The following is a 16,257-nucleotide window of genomic DNA, read 5'->3' as shown; positions in this document are numbered from 1 at the left end:
ATAATCAGGGCAGAATAGGTGAATTTGCTGGTATATCATTTCAATATTTGGCTACTAATCCCTCTACTTTAAGTTAATCAAAAGAGAGTGCAAGGGTGAAGTTCAGTAAATCAGTAACATAATTAGACTTAGCCAGTTTGCAGTTTGACTCACCGCATAGCTTGCTATCTAGCTACCTATAATTAGACTTAGTTTGTTTGCAGTTTGATCCATCCTGATAGTCAGCTGTTTCCTTTGTTTCTCCCCTCACTGATTAACTTAAGAACTCTGCTTTCTTCCCTTTTTCAAGGCTACCCATACCTCGTGAATCCATTTAATTAACAGAATCCTAACCTGAAAAGAGCAATTTCTTAATCTTCAGGTGCCCAGACACTGGAATCCAATTTACAACTAACTCCCTTGCAGTTTTTACTGGTGATGCATAGAAGTCCCAGGCCATGATGGCTGAGTCCAAGTCTAGAGTCTGGAGATAACATTATCTTCAAACAGACCAGGCCCCACGAAGTGATGTCAGCCCTCTGACCTGCCCGACCTACTCTCCCTTTCCTATGTAAGAAAAAGCAAACCTGAAGTTAGGGGAAGCTGTCCACTCCGAGACTGCCCTGGCAAACTCCTTTCTGCCAATATTTCGCTCTCTGCCTAACTTTCAATAAACCTTTTTGCTCTCCCACTTTGCGGAGTCTTGTGTGAATGCTTTCACCTTCTGAGAATAACCAGGAGTTAATTCCATGACAGAACAGAGAGATTACCTTGTATGTGCCTTACCTAGTAAGATGAGGTCTTTAGAAGAGGGTGAAGTGTCTCCTACTGGCTTGAAGAAATAAGCTGTGGTATTGTGAGACGGCCGATGGAGGGGACTATGTGGTAAGGCCCTGAAGGTGGCCTCTAAGGTCTGGGAGTAGTTCTTGGCTACAGGTAGGAAGAAAAAAAAGGGGGGATTCAGTCCTACAACTGTAAGGGGACTCTGAGCTCCAGATGAGACCACAGACCTGGATGATGTCTTGGTGTAGAATTAACCCCTGGTCATTCGCAGAATGTAAAAGAACTTATGAGATTCTACAAGAGTAAGAAAAGATTTATTGAAAGTCAAAGGGAGAGACAATTCTGGCAAAGGGAAGTTTTGCCAGGACAGAGCCCAATAGGGACAGCTGCCCTGATGGGAAGTGCTCAAGATTTATATTTTTTAAAGCAGGATGTAGGCTGCTTGTCAGCTTGCAGGGGGGCTGTCGTTACAATTGCCTTCTCCTGGGAGCTGTCCTGTTCCATTCTATGATGGATGTCCACTTGCAGGGGGCTGCTGTTGTGATTGGGAACTGCTCTGTTCCCACCTATGATGAATGTAAGGTGCTTGTCAACCTGCAGGTGCAGCCAGGGGACTCAGCGCCAAGCAATTAATGTTTAAGCTCATTCCTGCCCGTTTATGAGCTTGCTCCTGTTAACTCTGCCTGTCTCATTTTGCCAGCTCATAAGCCCGCTCTTGTAAACTCTTGTCTCATCAGATGACATCTTGATTTCAGTCTGGTGAGACCCTGAGTAGAGAAACAGTTATGCCATGCCTGGACTTCTGTCCTACAGAAACTGGGAAATAATAAATGTGTGTTTTAGGGGTTTTTTTAAAGATTTTTATTGGGGAAGAGAAACAGGACTTTATTGGGGAACAGTGTCGTGCAGGGCGTCCAGCGGGGTCTCTGGTCCCGCTCCCCACAGGAACACCCATGGAGCCATAGGTAGGGGAGTCATACCACTATAGTCTCGCTGGCGGCTGGGTTGGAGACACAGGAAACAGGAGCCACACAATTCTCAACTCTCATTGCTCCGCTTGCAGGCTCAGCCACCGTCTTCTTGCTAGCTCCCATCTTTCTCGCTAGTGTAGCCACTGCAGTTATATTAGTGGCCAATGGCTCACTGGTTACAGCTGATGGCCAACTAGCCACAGCTGATGGCCATGCAATCACAGTTGATGGCCATTTACTACCTGAGCCGTACCTGTCTATGTGAGACCGAGAGCCTGGAAACTACTTTCTGGGGCTCTGCCCCCACAAACAGTGTGTACTTCCAGGCCTTTTTTCCAAGTCAAGTTGTTGTCCTTTCAATCTTAGTTGTGGAGGATGCCGTTCAGCTTCAAGTTGTCCTTTCAGTCTTAATTGTGGAGGGCACAGCTCAGCTCCAGGTCCAGTTGCCGTTTCTAGTTGCAGGGGGCACAGCCCACCATTCCTTGCAGGAGTCGAACTGGCAACCTTGTGGTTGAGAGCCCACTGGCCCATGTGGGAATCCAACCGGCAGCCTTCAGAGTTAGGAGCATGGAGCTCTAACCGCCTAAGCCACCAGCCGGCCCTAAATGGGTGTTGTTTTAAGCTGCTTAGTTTGTAGTAAATTGTTATGCAGCAACAGAAAATTAACACAGTGATGTGGGCTGAGAATTGCCTTCAAGGTAGCAGGGGGTGCAGAATACACTGAGAAGTCAGCAAAGCCTAGCTTCACAGGTGATGGGGAAAGAAAATTTCTGGACTGGACAAACATGGACTCAAATCTAAGCACCACTGTTTACTAGCTGTGATTTTTGGGCAAGTGTCCTTTAAGTCTATTCTTTCATCTATAAAATAGGGTTAAATACTTGAAAGGTTGTTATGAGGCTTAGATGGGATAATAAATAGTTTGAGCATACAATGACATAATAAATTATAGTCATAATTGTAATAAACAACCACTCTCTAGTAGACAGTCTACAGTATTGTAGGCGAGTGGAGAGACTGACAACAGAGTGACCAGTATTTTCTCAAATGTGGGAGCCCTGACCTCATCCTGAGCATCTGGCTCATGGAGATTTGATGAGTATTAATTGAAAGCAAATAAGTTAAAGCTTTCCCAGGTGTCCTTTCATTAGGTTGGTGGGATAAGGTGAGGGCAGGAGCTTTGAAAAACGTTTTTTTAATCCTTTTCCTAGCCAGGTTCATACCCCTAAAGCCACACTACTGTAGAGAGGAAAAAGAGAAGGGCTGACGCTGAAGGCCAGGTGAGAGGGTCTGGAGTGAGGACGAGGAGGCTGAATATCCATCTTTTCTTTCTCAGTGAGTCCAGGGATAGAGAAGGAAGGATACCAAGACAAAAGAGACTGTCTGATTAACTCTGGGTGGCAGTGAAATAATTCAGGCATGAGGAAAGTGGCCCCACTGCCAGGGAGCTGGCAGGATGCAGTGAGGCCAAATGAGAAGTTAAAAGCCTTGGATCTTAATCAACACTGGGGGAGGAGTTTGGCCAGAAATATCCAGGTGAATCCTCAGAATTGGGGCTTTGGTGAAAAGAGCCTCTCTTGCTGGTAAGCAACCTAATTTCTGAGCCTGTTTCCTTATCTGTAAGGTAAAGTAGTTGGACTCATTTTTCGATGCTTGCGGGTTTGTAACGTAAGAATAGTTACTAATAAGCGGGGTGTTTCCCCCCCCCCATTCTTTTATGTTAGGCTCAAACGGGAGGGAACGGTAAGCAAATAAGGTAATTTTATAATTTGTCGTTTTATTATTATTCCCATTTTGAGGTGATAAAGTAGTCTCCGGAGCCGGACTTCAACCACGACACCGTCCACCGCTCGCCTCTCGTCTTCCTTGCATTCTCGCTCCATGATGGCCGCTGCTGTCCACGGAACCAGAGCCCCATCGGGACCGGAGCGGCGCCGAAACGGTTTGTCCGTAGGGCGCCGCCGTAGCCCGCTCGCGGCCGCCTGGTGACCCCTCCCGCCTAGGCGCGAGCTCCGCAGTGGGCGTGGCCTCACGCCCCGCCCACCGTGCGTCGGTGCGTGAGTTCGGCCCCCGCGAGCTCCGGAACGGCCGGTGAGCTCACAGCCGGCTTCTCTTCAGCTTCAGCCTGCGCGCCGCCATCGCAGTCATGCTTGCCGCCGCTCTCCGTCACTGCGTCGTAGCAGCAGCTGCAGCCGCCCGGGCCAGCGCTAGAGGCCTCCCACACCCCGCTCTGGCCCCCGGCTCCGCCGCCGGTAAGGCTCCCGCCTGCCACTGCCTGCGCCCGCGTGTCCTTGCGGTGACCTGGGCCCCCGCCGCCACGCGAGGGCAGGCTCGCCCCGCGGCCTAGCGGCTGCCCTACTGGCTAACGGCCGAACCTAGTGACCGCGGGCCGCCCTCTCCGCCGCCTCTGGGTTTAGAGGACTCGAGGACGCGCCCCAGGGCTTCCTTCAGCGCCACTTCCTGGTGCGAGCAGCCCAGACGGGTCAGATGTGGACCTGCTGTGGGCGCCAAGGAGGGGGCGCAGCGCACCTCCCGTGTCCACCCAACCCTTTTGGTCCCCGGGCCATGATCGTACCCCGGCGCTGACCCTTTCGGCCACCTGACTGGAAGTGCTCGCCGCCGGCCTGCAGCGCCTCGGCGAAGGTGACATTGAGTCCGCCGGCGCGCCGCTCAGTGTAGAGGTCGGAGTGGCCCCTCCGGGAACCTGGGCACCGCCGCCCCCAGCGTCTTTCCTAAACACAGTGTGCCTCCGTGTGGGACACAGTATACTTTTTTTTTATCAGGCGTTTATTTCTCGGCGACTTGCGTGTCTCCTTCACAGACCGTTCTTGGTCATTTTTAGAGACTCCTGTGCCACGTTCCAATAATCCCACGTTTATAATAGATCGTGTGTGGTGGTTTGCTGAGGTCTGAAAGAGAGCCCGAGTATTGAGAGGTCATATAATAAGAATGTTACTGTTTCGAAAATGGGGTGCCACAGACCAGGAAGGCTGTCTTCTACAGACGTGAGGCAACTTCATTCTTTGCTCCGGGTTAGAATCCTTATTGCTGGAGTATGAGATGTGCCGCTGACCCGTCTTATGTTTTGCCTTCGTCTTCTGTGTGTGTCCTGGGTGACTTTGAGTCCAGCACCTTGCTTTTAATTATTGTAACTGTACTTTGATCTTGGGCCATGATGGTCGTATATGCTACATCATTTAGCCCCTAATCATGCGTGTTTAAACATAAGAACTCAGAAACTCAAAAATAACAAGGTTTAATTGGCTATTTTGAGTGTTTTAACTAGACACTTCAGAACATAGTATGTTTCGCTTCGTTCAATTTAGACCTTCATTTAGACTTTATCTTCTGTAATTTATCAGAGAACGGTAAGGCTGGCATACACGTCAGAGATCACTGCGATCATCTTATTTTATGGAAGAGGAAACGTAAGCCCATCTTGGGAAACTGACTCCTCAATTAAGTGGTAGAACCATTTTCTGTTAGCCACAGTTATTTTTGGCCCATCCTGATGTTTGTCAGATTTTGTTTTTTTAATTCTTTCCTTATCTAAATGCTAGAGTAGCAAATACTACTTTAATTTTTTCACGTTGGGGAGGATTCTTACGACTTCTTCAAAAGAATTGCTGCATTTTGTTGCAGGTTGAGGAAAAGGCAGAGATTTTTGTCAAACTAAATTAAGGGAATTGTTTTTTTCTGACTAAGTTTGAACATAGTGGTTTTGTCTCCTAGGTGTTCTATTCATTCATGCTCTTGAATATAATTAGTAAACAAAGCTTTATTTTAGGTGTTTGTCCCATAGGTCTAAATATTTGCCACAAGGAGGCAGTATTATTTACAGTTGTGTCAACTACTTTCTAACTGTGTGACCTTGGACATGTTAGTTGACCTTAAGACTTAGTTGCCTTTTACCTAAAACTGAGATAATAGTTGATAGTTGTGAGGCTTAAATGAAATAAAGTAATTCTTAGCACCTTGCCTGGCACAAATGTTTAATACATATTTGCTTTATTATAGTGCATTTCATTTTTGTATATTATAGGTTGGGGTTTATTATCAGTGTGAGACTGAAGAGGTTTTATGCAGTTGAAAGTCAGAAAAGATTAAGGTTCTTGGATGAGGCGATCCAAGGTCAAAAGAGTATACTTGAAAGCGCTCTGGAGAGGTTAACCTGAGAGTCCTCAAGTTTGTTCTAGTTAAGTTGCAGCCCAAATTCCATATTTGGTCTATGAAAAAGCCTCCAACTTGAAACAATTGTTTTCCAATAACTGCTGAATTAGATAATTAAAATGTTTTAAATAATGGCTAGATTCTCTAGTCAACACTTAAAACCTACACAATCCTGGCTCCTGCATCCTTACCCTGATAATTTGGGAAGGGTGGGAGGAATTTTCTCTTTCCCTTTCCTGGTGCAGGGCTGAATTTATTTAAGTAGCACTTTTTATCACCTTCCAACCTTTTCTGTACCACTTCCAATTTCCAGATTTCCAGCCTTCGAGCCCCAAAGTCCATGCCTGCTCTTAAGCTGTGCACCTCAATAACCCTGTCTTTGAGCTTGTTCATGTACCCTCTCCATTAATTGGTTCTTTCCTTTACTCCTAGTATCACCTCCACCAAAATATCCATTCTTTGGGCTTTGTCCCAGCTGATACGTTATTAAATGGAAAGCTATCTAATTAAACCAAAGGGATTAATGAGCCCCTTAATTTTTCTAAATATGTTAGGTTTGTTTTATTTTAATAGAGTGCCTAACTGAATGCCGAGAAGCAGTGTTAGAAATAGCTTTTTAGATTGAGGCTGTAAAAATGTCCCAGTTTTTTATAGCTGCTTCCCTTTTTCTACTCTGGAACCTTCAGGTTGTATGAAAGACAGAGCAATTTTTTTCTAAAATAGTTTGCCTTACAAGCCTCAAAACTAGGTGGAAATGCTATACTTAAGTTTGGGTGGGTGGCGGGGAGGGTGAGAATGCCTATATAGTTTTACCTCAAAATCAAAATGTTAAGCATATGGGGGGCAGGTCTATAGCTATGAGACTAGAACCTACTCTACCCAGTACTGGAATTAGGAATATATAATTTAAACCATATTGAGAGTTTTTTGCCCTCCTGGAAGGGATGTTTGTTTCTGATACATGCTTGGTGTCCTAAATAGTTGTTTCATGTAAGGTTTTTTGTTTGTTTGTTTGTTTTTTTAATACAATCAGTTTGTAATTTGAGACTCACAGAAAGGAAGGTAAACAAATTATTGAAGGGGATCCATAGCTCTCCCTACCGGGATTTGCAGTTGCTAGTCATCTTTTTTACAGTTAGAAAACAAAACAAAGCTACCAGCTGCTAGTGAAATATATGCCCAGCAGTGAGAATGATGAAACACTTTTCTGGGTGGTCGGAAATGTACACTTAATTATTACGTCTGGGGAGGGAATACATGTATTTCAGTTTTCTTGGGTAAATACTTAGAAGTGGAATTACTGGGTGGTATGGTCACTGTGTGTTTACCGTGATAAGAAACTGCTAAACAGTCTTCCAAAGTGGTTGTACCATTTTACACTTGCACTTTTAAGTATTCAGCTCAGGATAACTTTAGTTTTTGAAAAGGGTAGCCTATAAATTTTTGGTAATGGTATGAGAGGGTTGTTGTGATCTATGCTTTCTGTTATATTAAATGTGAATGTTGGTCTTGAAAGAGTTATTAAATATCCGTATAGTTTTGATTAAATGTTTGCACTTAACAAATACATTTAGGTCTAGAGAGCCAATCTTTTTTCTTGTCATAGAAATTAAAGGATGTCCAATTCCAGCCCGTGGATATACATGTTCCACTTCGTTTTGGAAATAACTTAGGTCTCTGGTAAGATGGGGACTTGTGCTGTGGTCTTCTAACTAATGGCAGGTATTTTGCTATAGGCTCAAATGGTAATTTAAGCGAGAATCCTTTTGCTTAATCTGGTGACAGTCCATCTCCAGAACTGGCTAGTATTCCATCTTTTCATGTTTTTCTGTTTTTCTCTTTACACTTTCTTCTGCCAGTGATTTTATTAAGGATGTGTGGGATATTCTAAATGTTTAAATTTCGGAGTATTCCTACAGCCCAGAGATTTCTGGGTAGTTTTTTCCTTTTTTGGACAAGACTTGTAAAATAACTAGAAATTATATCAGGCTTGTCTAATTCATCTAACAGGAAATGCAATTTTTTAAATGTTTTATTTCTGTAAATTATGATTTCCATAAATAGAAGATCAATTAAGACAAATTTAGGCAAAGATTAATTTATAGCTACCATTTATTGAGTACCTATCTATTATACAAAGTGCTAAACCGTGAGTGGTGTTACCTGGCTTTCATCGTCATAATCTGCTAAGGTAGTGGTATCCCCATTTTACAGACAAGGAAAATAAAACTTGAGTTAATTTTACCAGGGTCAAACAGTGGGAGAGTAAGGAGCCTAGCAGTACCCAACCACTAGGCTCTGCTGCTTTCTAAAACCCAAAGGTAACATTTCCTTCTCCCCTGAACCCCACCAGACAGAGGCTGTTTAAAAAGAATCCAGATTTCCTGACTCCTAGTTCAGTGTTCATTTGACAGGCAGAAACTGAAAATGGGAAGGTTTTTCATATGGTACTGCAAAGGGTGTATGATTGGGAACAGCATGCTAAGTGTCCTATTTTTTAACAATGTTGTATTTTTAAAATTTCACTTCTTAGAAATCTTATAAAGCAATTTTTTTTGTTGTTGGGTGTAAGTCAGAGGGCATGTTTTCCCTTAGGAGATTTATCAGAATTTTTGGGAAGGGGTCTGTAGTTTAATAAAACAATTTTTAAATTACCGTTGCTTTGTCGGGATGTGTAATTTATTTTGGAATATAATTTAATAGCAATAAGATTTTTTTTAATTTATCAAAAAAGTATGTTATAAATTCACTCAACTAGAATGAGCGTTATTTTAAATTAGGAATTAATACTCTGCTTATTGTAGAAATACAGACATTGTGGAAGTGTGTAAAGAAATGAAGTTTAAAAAGAAAGGAAGGAAGCTTTTCCTTCCAAAGATACCAATGTTAACAATTTTGAGCTAGCATTACACATTTGGAGAAAAAAGCAGAAACATGCATCTATAGTCCTTTTTGTTCTACTTTCCTTTGCTTAATTTTTAAGGTATTTTTTTCATATAAATACATAAGATTTGTTTCATTTGGCCTGCTGAATAATTTTCCTACTGTGACAGTTGATTCAAAACTTATGCATTGAATGTACTTAATATCACTGAACTGTATACTCAAAAATGGTTAAGATGGTGAATTTTATGTTGTGTGCATTTTAACACAATAAAAAAAGAAACAAACAAACCTTAATGTATTGCAAGGTATGTCAAGTACTACTTCTATACATTGAAGTTATTCTGTCTTGATTGTAGCGCTCCAGTCAGTTCGCTGCTACTCCCATGGGTCACAGGAGACAGATGAGGAGTTTGATGCTCGCTGGGTAACATACTTCAACAAGCCAGATATTGATGCCTGGGAATTGCGTAAAGGTAATTGGAACATGGTCATATTTGCCTATTTTGGTGTAGAATTAGGAGCTGCTTGGTAGTCTTCTACTACTTTGTTGGAAGCAACTGTTTTGAAAATATGCATCATGTAAGCTGGGTGCTGTCATGCAACTTGCAGTTAGAAAATATTCTAGTTTCTATAGTGAGTGTTTCTTGTAAAACAGGACTTTAAGGCAGGCACAACTAACATTTTGGGCCGGGTAATTCTTTGTTGCAAGGGCTGTTTTTCGCATTGTAGGATGTTTAGCAGCATCCTTGGCTTCTACCCACTAAGTGCCACCCACCCACCCTAAGTTGTGACAAACAAAAATGTCTACTGGGGGACAGAGTCACCCCAGATTAAAACCACTGCTATAATGATAGGTCAAGGTGAGCAAGAGTTAAGTTTTGCATCTTTTAGATTATTTAGTCACGTAGTCATTTGGGTCTTTTCTCCTCTTGATAGTAGTTTGGGTTTTTTGTTATTTTTATTCTCAGTTATGATTTGTCTTGCCCTGAATAAGTGTCCAGTCTGAGTACGCTAGATTGTTGCTAAATTTGCAGATGGGTGTTTAACATGAGTAAGTAGCATTAACATAACTAGTCTAATAATTAGACTGGTGATTAACTTATTTTAAGTGTAGGTAACTTATCTCAGACCAAGACTTTAGCCTCTGTGACAGTATTCTAGCATTATAGTCACTGGTGTCCTTTGTTTAAATATTTTAAAATAAAAGCAAGAAACCTAAATGTTTCAGACTTCTCTATGGAGATGTAATGACTCCATTTTGCTGCAACCGGGGAAATTCTTATTGAATAATCTTGAAAAGTAATGAAAAGAATAGCAATTCTGCATTCCCATTAAAAGAATCTTAAATTTTATGATGTGTCATTTTGTGTAGAGCTGAAAGTAATCATGCCCAATCATTTTCTGGTTGAATGTTTGAGTCTGTGCACTAAAGTTTCTCTATATCTCTGTAAGGTCATTATTTGGGCTTCATTAACTCTCCTTAAGCATTTCTCTGGTTGTCTTTAGATTACTTTCCAATCAACTCTATTTTAAAGCAACCAAAGTATATATATTGTACTAAGAGTTAAAGATATGAGTTGAAAATGACCCTCTTATATGAAAAGAAACCAACAAATTATTATGAAAATAGTGTTTGCATTTAAGGAAACTCTTGGATTTTTCCCCCTTCAATCTGCAGGCTACTGCATACATAGTTCCTTTCTTTCCACTTTTAATTCATTGTGGAAGGTCCACTGTGATCTTGTAGAATTTGTTAAAGGTAGATTCTCTCATTTTATAGAGGAGAATAGAGACCTGACAGGGTTCCAGGGCCCAATTCCAATGTGTGTGTAGAGGCTTCCCCACACCAACAAACAAATCAGGACACCAGCAGGGTGTCCAAAAATTCCACTCAAGGTGGCATTATCTACCCTACCCAGAAGTAGCATCAGATTCCACAGGTAAAGGGCTCAGTCTCACAAAACCACCCTCCACTTCAGAGGATGGTCCTAAGCCCAGGTTGTTACCCATGCTTCTGACCTACCAGCTACATATCAGAGGTTCCCACAAACCCCTCCTTGGGTTCGAACAGCTCACAGAACTCAAGAAAACGCGTTTACTCATGAGATTACTGATTCATTACAAAGAATATAAAAGGATGCAAGTCAACAGCCAGATGAAGAGATACATAGAGTGAGGTTCCAAACGAAGGAGCTTCTGTCCTTATGGAGCTTGGGGCCAGGCACAGTGGCCCATGAGCGTGTTCTAGTACCCCAGGATGGAAGCTCTCCAAAAAAGGATCGAGTTGCTAGCCTTTGGGTTTTATGGAGGCTTCATTACCTAGTCATGATTGAGTAAGTCTTTGACCTTTGGCAATTGATTCAACTTCAAGCCCCTCCTCATCCTTGGAAATCAGGGGTGGGACTGAAAATTCCAATCTTCTAACCTCAGGGTTGGCCCCTACTAACAACCAGCCCCCACTCTTGGGTGGGGTCCAAAAGTTACCCCTTTAACATAACAGGAGACACTATTGTTGCTCTCATCACTTGGGAAATTCAAGGGGGTTTGGGGGCTCTGTGCCAGGAGCAGGGACAGAGACCAATGTATATTTATTATAAATCACAATGTCACAAGGCCCAAACAGACAAGATCAACGTGTCTATGGTCCAATAAAAATGTAAATAACTACATTGTAGTCTGAGTGAGAATAGTCCAGGTTGACATGGCCCCTCTTTTTGCTTTGACAGGGATGAACACACTTGTTGGCTATGACCTGGTTCCAGAACCCAAAATCATTGATGCTGCTTTGCGGGCATGCAGACGGTTAAATGATTTTGCTAGTGCTGTTCGCATCCTAGAGGTTGTTAAGGTCAGTGAAATAACGCTAAATTTGTTCTGGAAGTGGGTGGGCTGTCGATTAGGTAGCAGCATATTCTGTATTTTTTAATTTGTTAAAATACCTAAAATTCGTTCTTATATAGCTAAAGGTAATGCGTGTTGTATAGGTAACAATCTTTCTGGAGCTCAGTTCGGCAGAATTTATCCAAGGCCTTAAAAATTGTGCTTGATGTCCTTTTGTTCATCAATTCCATTTGAGAATTTATCTTAAGGAAATAATTAAGGCTGTATAAAGGTTTAACTATAGTTTATCTTTGTGCTATTTATGATAAGATATTAAATGTTGCTCGTGGTTTCTTAAGATGGGACTTCCCAGAAGAGGTTATTATTACACATCTCTTAATGTTGTAATGTGTTTAACATTAAACATATTTATAGTATATTAACTGAAGAAAATTATGAAATAATTTTTGTGGTGTGACCTCTTATTAAAATATATATTTAAAAAATATGTATATATATAGAGAGACGAAAATGTAGGAGGATATATTCTCCCTTTTGTTTGATTATAGTTTCTAATTTTTCTATAATGAGCAAATAAATACATTGCATTTTAAACAAGCATTTTATAATTAAACACAGCTGAAGAGACCTAGAATTTGTTAATGGCAGAAGAATAACAGCCTGGCAGTGTCTTAGTCCGTTTGACTTTTTATTATTTGTCCCTGGGAAACTTGTGGCAATATATAGGTATAATTATATGGTATGGTGAGAGTCAAAACTCTCTTACCCTGGAAATAAGTATTCTTTAAGTGTAGCTCTCTGTGAAAAGACATGGTCGATTAGAAAGAAATTCAAGGTCTGTAAAAGGGAAACTGTGACATTACTTTATCTACAATGGGTAAGATAATTAAGGGTTCTGTAGGCTATCAGTTTATTCAGCACTCGTAGTTAATTCAGTTAGGGTCTCAAATTGGAGGCACATTTAAAAACTTTTCCTGTGTTAACTTAATTATTCCTGTGGCCTGCTGGGCATGTTTAATTACCTTCACAAAATTCTGTCATCACTACCTTCTTTTTCAGTAACTCGGGCTTTAAAAAAATTTTTTTCTGGATTGAGTCTAATTGCCTTTTTCTCAATGTGTCTTAAAACTTACCTTGAATAGTGCCCACATAGTTGCTCTTTATTGAACAAATATGTTGACTTAAAAGTTAAGTGACTTGGGCTGGCCCGGTGGCTCAGGTGGTTGGAGCTCTGTGCTCCTAACTAGGAAGGCTGCCGGTTCGATTCCCACATGGGCCAGTGGGCTCTCAACCAGAAGGTTACCAGTTTGATTCCTTGAGTCCCTCAAGGGATGGTGTGCTCCGCCCCCTGTAATAAGATTGAACACAGCACCTTGAGCTGAGCTGCCGCTGAGTTCCCGGATGGCTCAGTTGCTTGGAGCGCGTGCTCTCAACCACAAGGTTGCTGGTTCGACTCTTGCAAGGGATGGTGGGCTGGGCCCCCTGCAACTAGTAACGGCAACTGGCCCTGGAGCTGAGCTGCACCCTCCACAACTAAGACTGAGAGGACAACAACTTGACTTGGAAAAAAGGCCTGGAAGTACACACTGTTCCCCAATAAAGTCCTGTTCCCCTTCCCCAATAAAATCTTAAAAAAAAAAAAAAAAAAGTAAGTGACTTGTATTCTCTGCTACTAGCCTCCGCATTTTCAAGTTCATTTTGTAAATAGATACGGCTTTTCAGAGAACTAAATGTGAATCTTTCCTTTACCATCAGGACAAAGCAGGACCTCATAAGGAAATCTACCCTTATGTCATCCAGGAACTTAGACCAACTTTAAATGAACTGGGAATCTCCACTCCAGAGGAACTGGGCCTTGACAAAGTGTAAACCCCACGGGTAAGCGACATACCACTGAAAAAGACAGGAAAAAGTCCAGGGAGGGGTTAGGGAGTGACACTTCCGTGTTCTCAGAATAAGATCTCTTAATGGGCTTGTTAGCGGAGATTTAGAGAGTACCAATGATGACAACTTCAGGGAGCTAGGATTGTTATTTCTGGTCGTTATAATTGTTCTCTTACTGGTAGAGAGGCAAGTAAAAGTCTCCTCAATTCAAGAGCCATATAAAATATTGCAAGCATAGACAGTAAATTTAAGCACACACAGGTTTTCAGATATTACTATTTTGCTATATCTGCTTTAGTTTTTTTTCCCCCAAGAAATGATTGGTTTCATATAGAGTTGAAGCCCTCTGTGTACCCTTCCTTCATTTCAGCCCTTGAACCTCCTGCAAACTAAAGATAATCCATTGCATTCAAGGTGTTTATCATGCATGCTTTATACATCTGTTTTTAACAGCAGGATTTTATTAATTTGATCCTTTTGCTTTTGTGTGCCCAGGTTAGAATTTAATAACCAAGTAAATATGTATCGATAATAAAAACTTGTTACCTTTAGTTCTCTGTGGAAAGACAGATCATGTAATAAAACTGGCCACAAGATTGTCTAGGTAGTGAGCAGTGTGCAGAAAATCCTTTGTATAACAAAATATATAAGCAGTAACCCATGCTTTTTATTTTATTTAGCAAACACATGCAGTGTATATAATTGTTGGTATGGCAGTGTTTCAAGTGCTCTATAAATATTAACTCACGTAATCCTCGTAAACTGTCCTGTGAGGCAGGTACTATTATCCCATTTTACTATTTACTGATGAGGAAACAGGCACCTTGTCCAAAGTCACGGTAGGAGAATCCATGTTTAAACCCTGCGGTCCGGCTCCAGGCTCCATTACCCTTACTGTGCCACATGTCCTGTGTAGGCATTTAGTAAGGCCATGCTCTTATTTCTCAGAGGTAAACAATTGAGGTTTAAGTAGAAGATTTGCTTCCTAAGAGTGAGAGGAAGTTTTTTAATAGTGGAATTAAACTATGTTATAAAAGTTCCAATAAAAATGGACCCGAAATTATTTGAGGAGCTAATATCAGATTCCTCATAAGATAAAGAACCAGTGAGCCTGGTTACGATATCATTAGCAAACACTAATTTAAAAATCTCAGAACTCAAAGAATCCCTACATTCAGTCTTCCTACTGGCAGACTGAGCAGAAAATGCCTGAGGCTTTGTAATCCACATTTGGTATCTCTTTATAAAGCTTGTGTTTTGGAGTAGAGGTGTTAATTTTGTCTTTGCCCAACACCACCACCTTCCTGAAGTCAGGTAGTTCATCTTTGTAATATATAGAAAGGTTTTTATGTTATTTAAAATGTCTTTGAGTACTTGGAGAAAACTTGGTATTCAGAATAGAGGATTTCCTAGTTACATTTTTAGAGCTCTTTGGTTCATATTTCATAATGGACTCTTAAGAGGCTGTCTAAAACTTGGGCTTAATTTTTATTTTATCAAGTACTATTCCAAGGATTCCAGAAGATCTTTGTTAGATATATTCTAGCAGCAGTAACATATTTCTTTTTTAAAAAAAATTTAGAGGGCTACTTCTCAGCACTTTTCTGATTGGAAAAGAAGACTAACCCAGTAAGTTCCAGGTGTAAGAAAACAAAAAAGCCACAGAGCTAGTCTATGCGTTGATGTAGGCGGGATAGAGGAAGAGAGCAGAAAAGCCCACATGGAGACAGTGATCTCCCCGGGCTGTTGCTCTGAGGCATGTTATTTGTAGTAAGATTTTTACCTTTTCTTTATGTCCTGGCTAATTCTTCATGTTTTCTCTTACAGCTGGGCTTCCCAAGGATTTACTGATAATGCTACTTGATGTAAAATATCACCTGGAAATACTGATGATAACATATTACCTTATTTGAACAAGTTTTCCTTTATTGAGTACCAAACCATGTAATGGTAACTTGGACTTTAATAAAAAGGAAATGAGTTTGAACTGAAAATAGGTATTGTTCCTGTTTTTGCATTGAAAAGCACAAAATGAACTATTATAGGTCCATTGGTTTCACAGTTTTGTTTTTACCTATCTGCTGAGAGAACTGCTTTAATTTTCTGGAAACAATCTGACCTGAGAGTCAGCTGTATAAACATGTTTGGGTGCACTGGCTGGTAAATTAGCTAAAGTCTACGAGTCATTTATATAGGATTTCCTTATTGACAGGGCCAGCAGAGCACCCTGGACTTGGGGGATTGGTGGTCCGGGATAGATGAAATTGTGTACCTTACCCGAACAGGTGAAATAGTTTCAGAGTAGTCACGGAGATAATCCTGTGGGCGTGCTGTGTGGCAGCCAGCCCCTCTCTTAGTGTCCCTTTCCTAGTGTCCTCCAAGGCAACAGTAGCCTTGGACATCAAAGAATTTGCTGTTGCAGATTTGGAGGCTTTCTGCTTGAAGAACTGAATAAATAAGTTTACCTTTTTGAGAGCATTAATATAATAAACAAATCCTGTCTTTAGAAGCTCTATAAAACTGGAAAGCAGCTGCTGGATAAAGAGGTTCTAGGTCTGGGTGACTTTTACTATACCCAGTTCCGACTGCAGCATCTGGGGAATAGGATTAATGTTAGGCTGAGATGTAGATGTCTTCTCTCCCACAGCCATGTAAGGAAAGGTTAGTAAAATCAGTTTGGGGAAGATTTTAACACTAGTGACCTTTTATAAAAGGCTGATTGGCTACCAGAAAGCCCCCCTCC

The 16,257-nt window shown here is 41.3% G+C and overlaps 1 protein-coding gene across 1 annotated transcript; it reads left to right on the top strand.

Moving 5' to 3' along the window:
- Positions 1-3,780: 3,780 nt before the first annotated feature.
- On the top strand, positions 3,781-15,508 carry COX5A (cytochrome c oxidase subunit 5A). Its single transcript, XM_019751022.2, has 5 exons — positions 3,781-3,985; positions 9,146-9,262; positions 11,516-11,637; positions 13,386-13,508; positions 15,342-15,508. The coding sequence occupies exons 1-4, from the start codon at positions 3,880-3,882 to the stop codon at positions 13,497-13,499; spliced, it is 459 nt and encodes a 152-aa protein (XP_019606581.1). The 5' UTR covers positions 3,781-3,879; the 3' UTR covers positions 13,500-13,508; positions 15,342-15,508.
- The last annotated feature ends 749 nt before the right edge of the window (positions 15,509-16,257 follow it).

Source organism: Rhinolophus sinicus, linkage group LG03 (assembly GCF_036562045.2).
Source record: "Rhinolophus sinicus isolate RSC01 linkage group LG03, ASM3656204v1, whole genome shotgun sequence".
NCBI classification, from domain to species: domain Eukaryota; kingdom Metazoa; phylum Chordata; class Mammalia; order Chiroptera; family Rhinolophidae; genus Rhinolophus; species Rhinolophus sinicus.
This window is presented reverse-complemented; position numbering and strand designations above follow the sequence as displayed.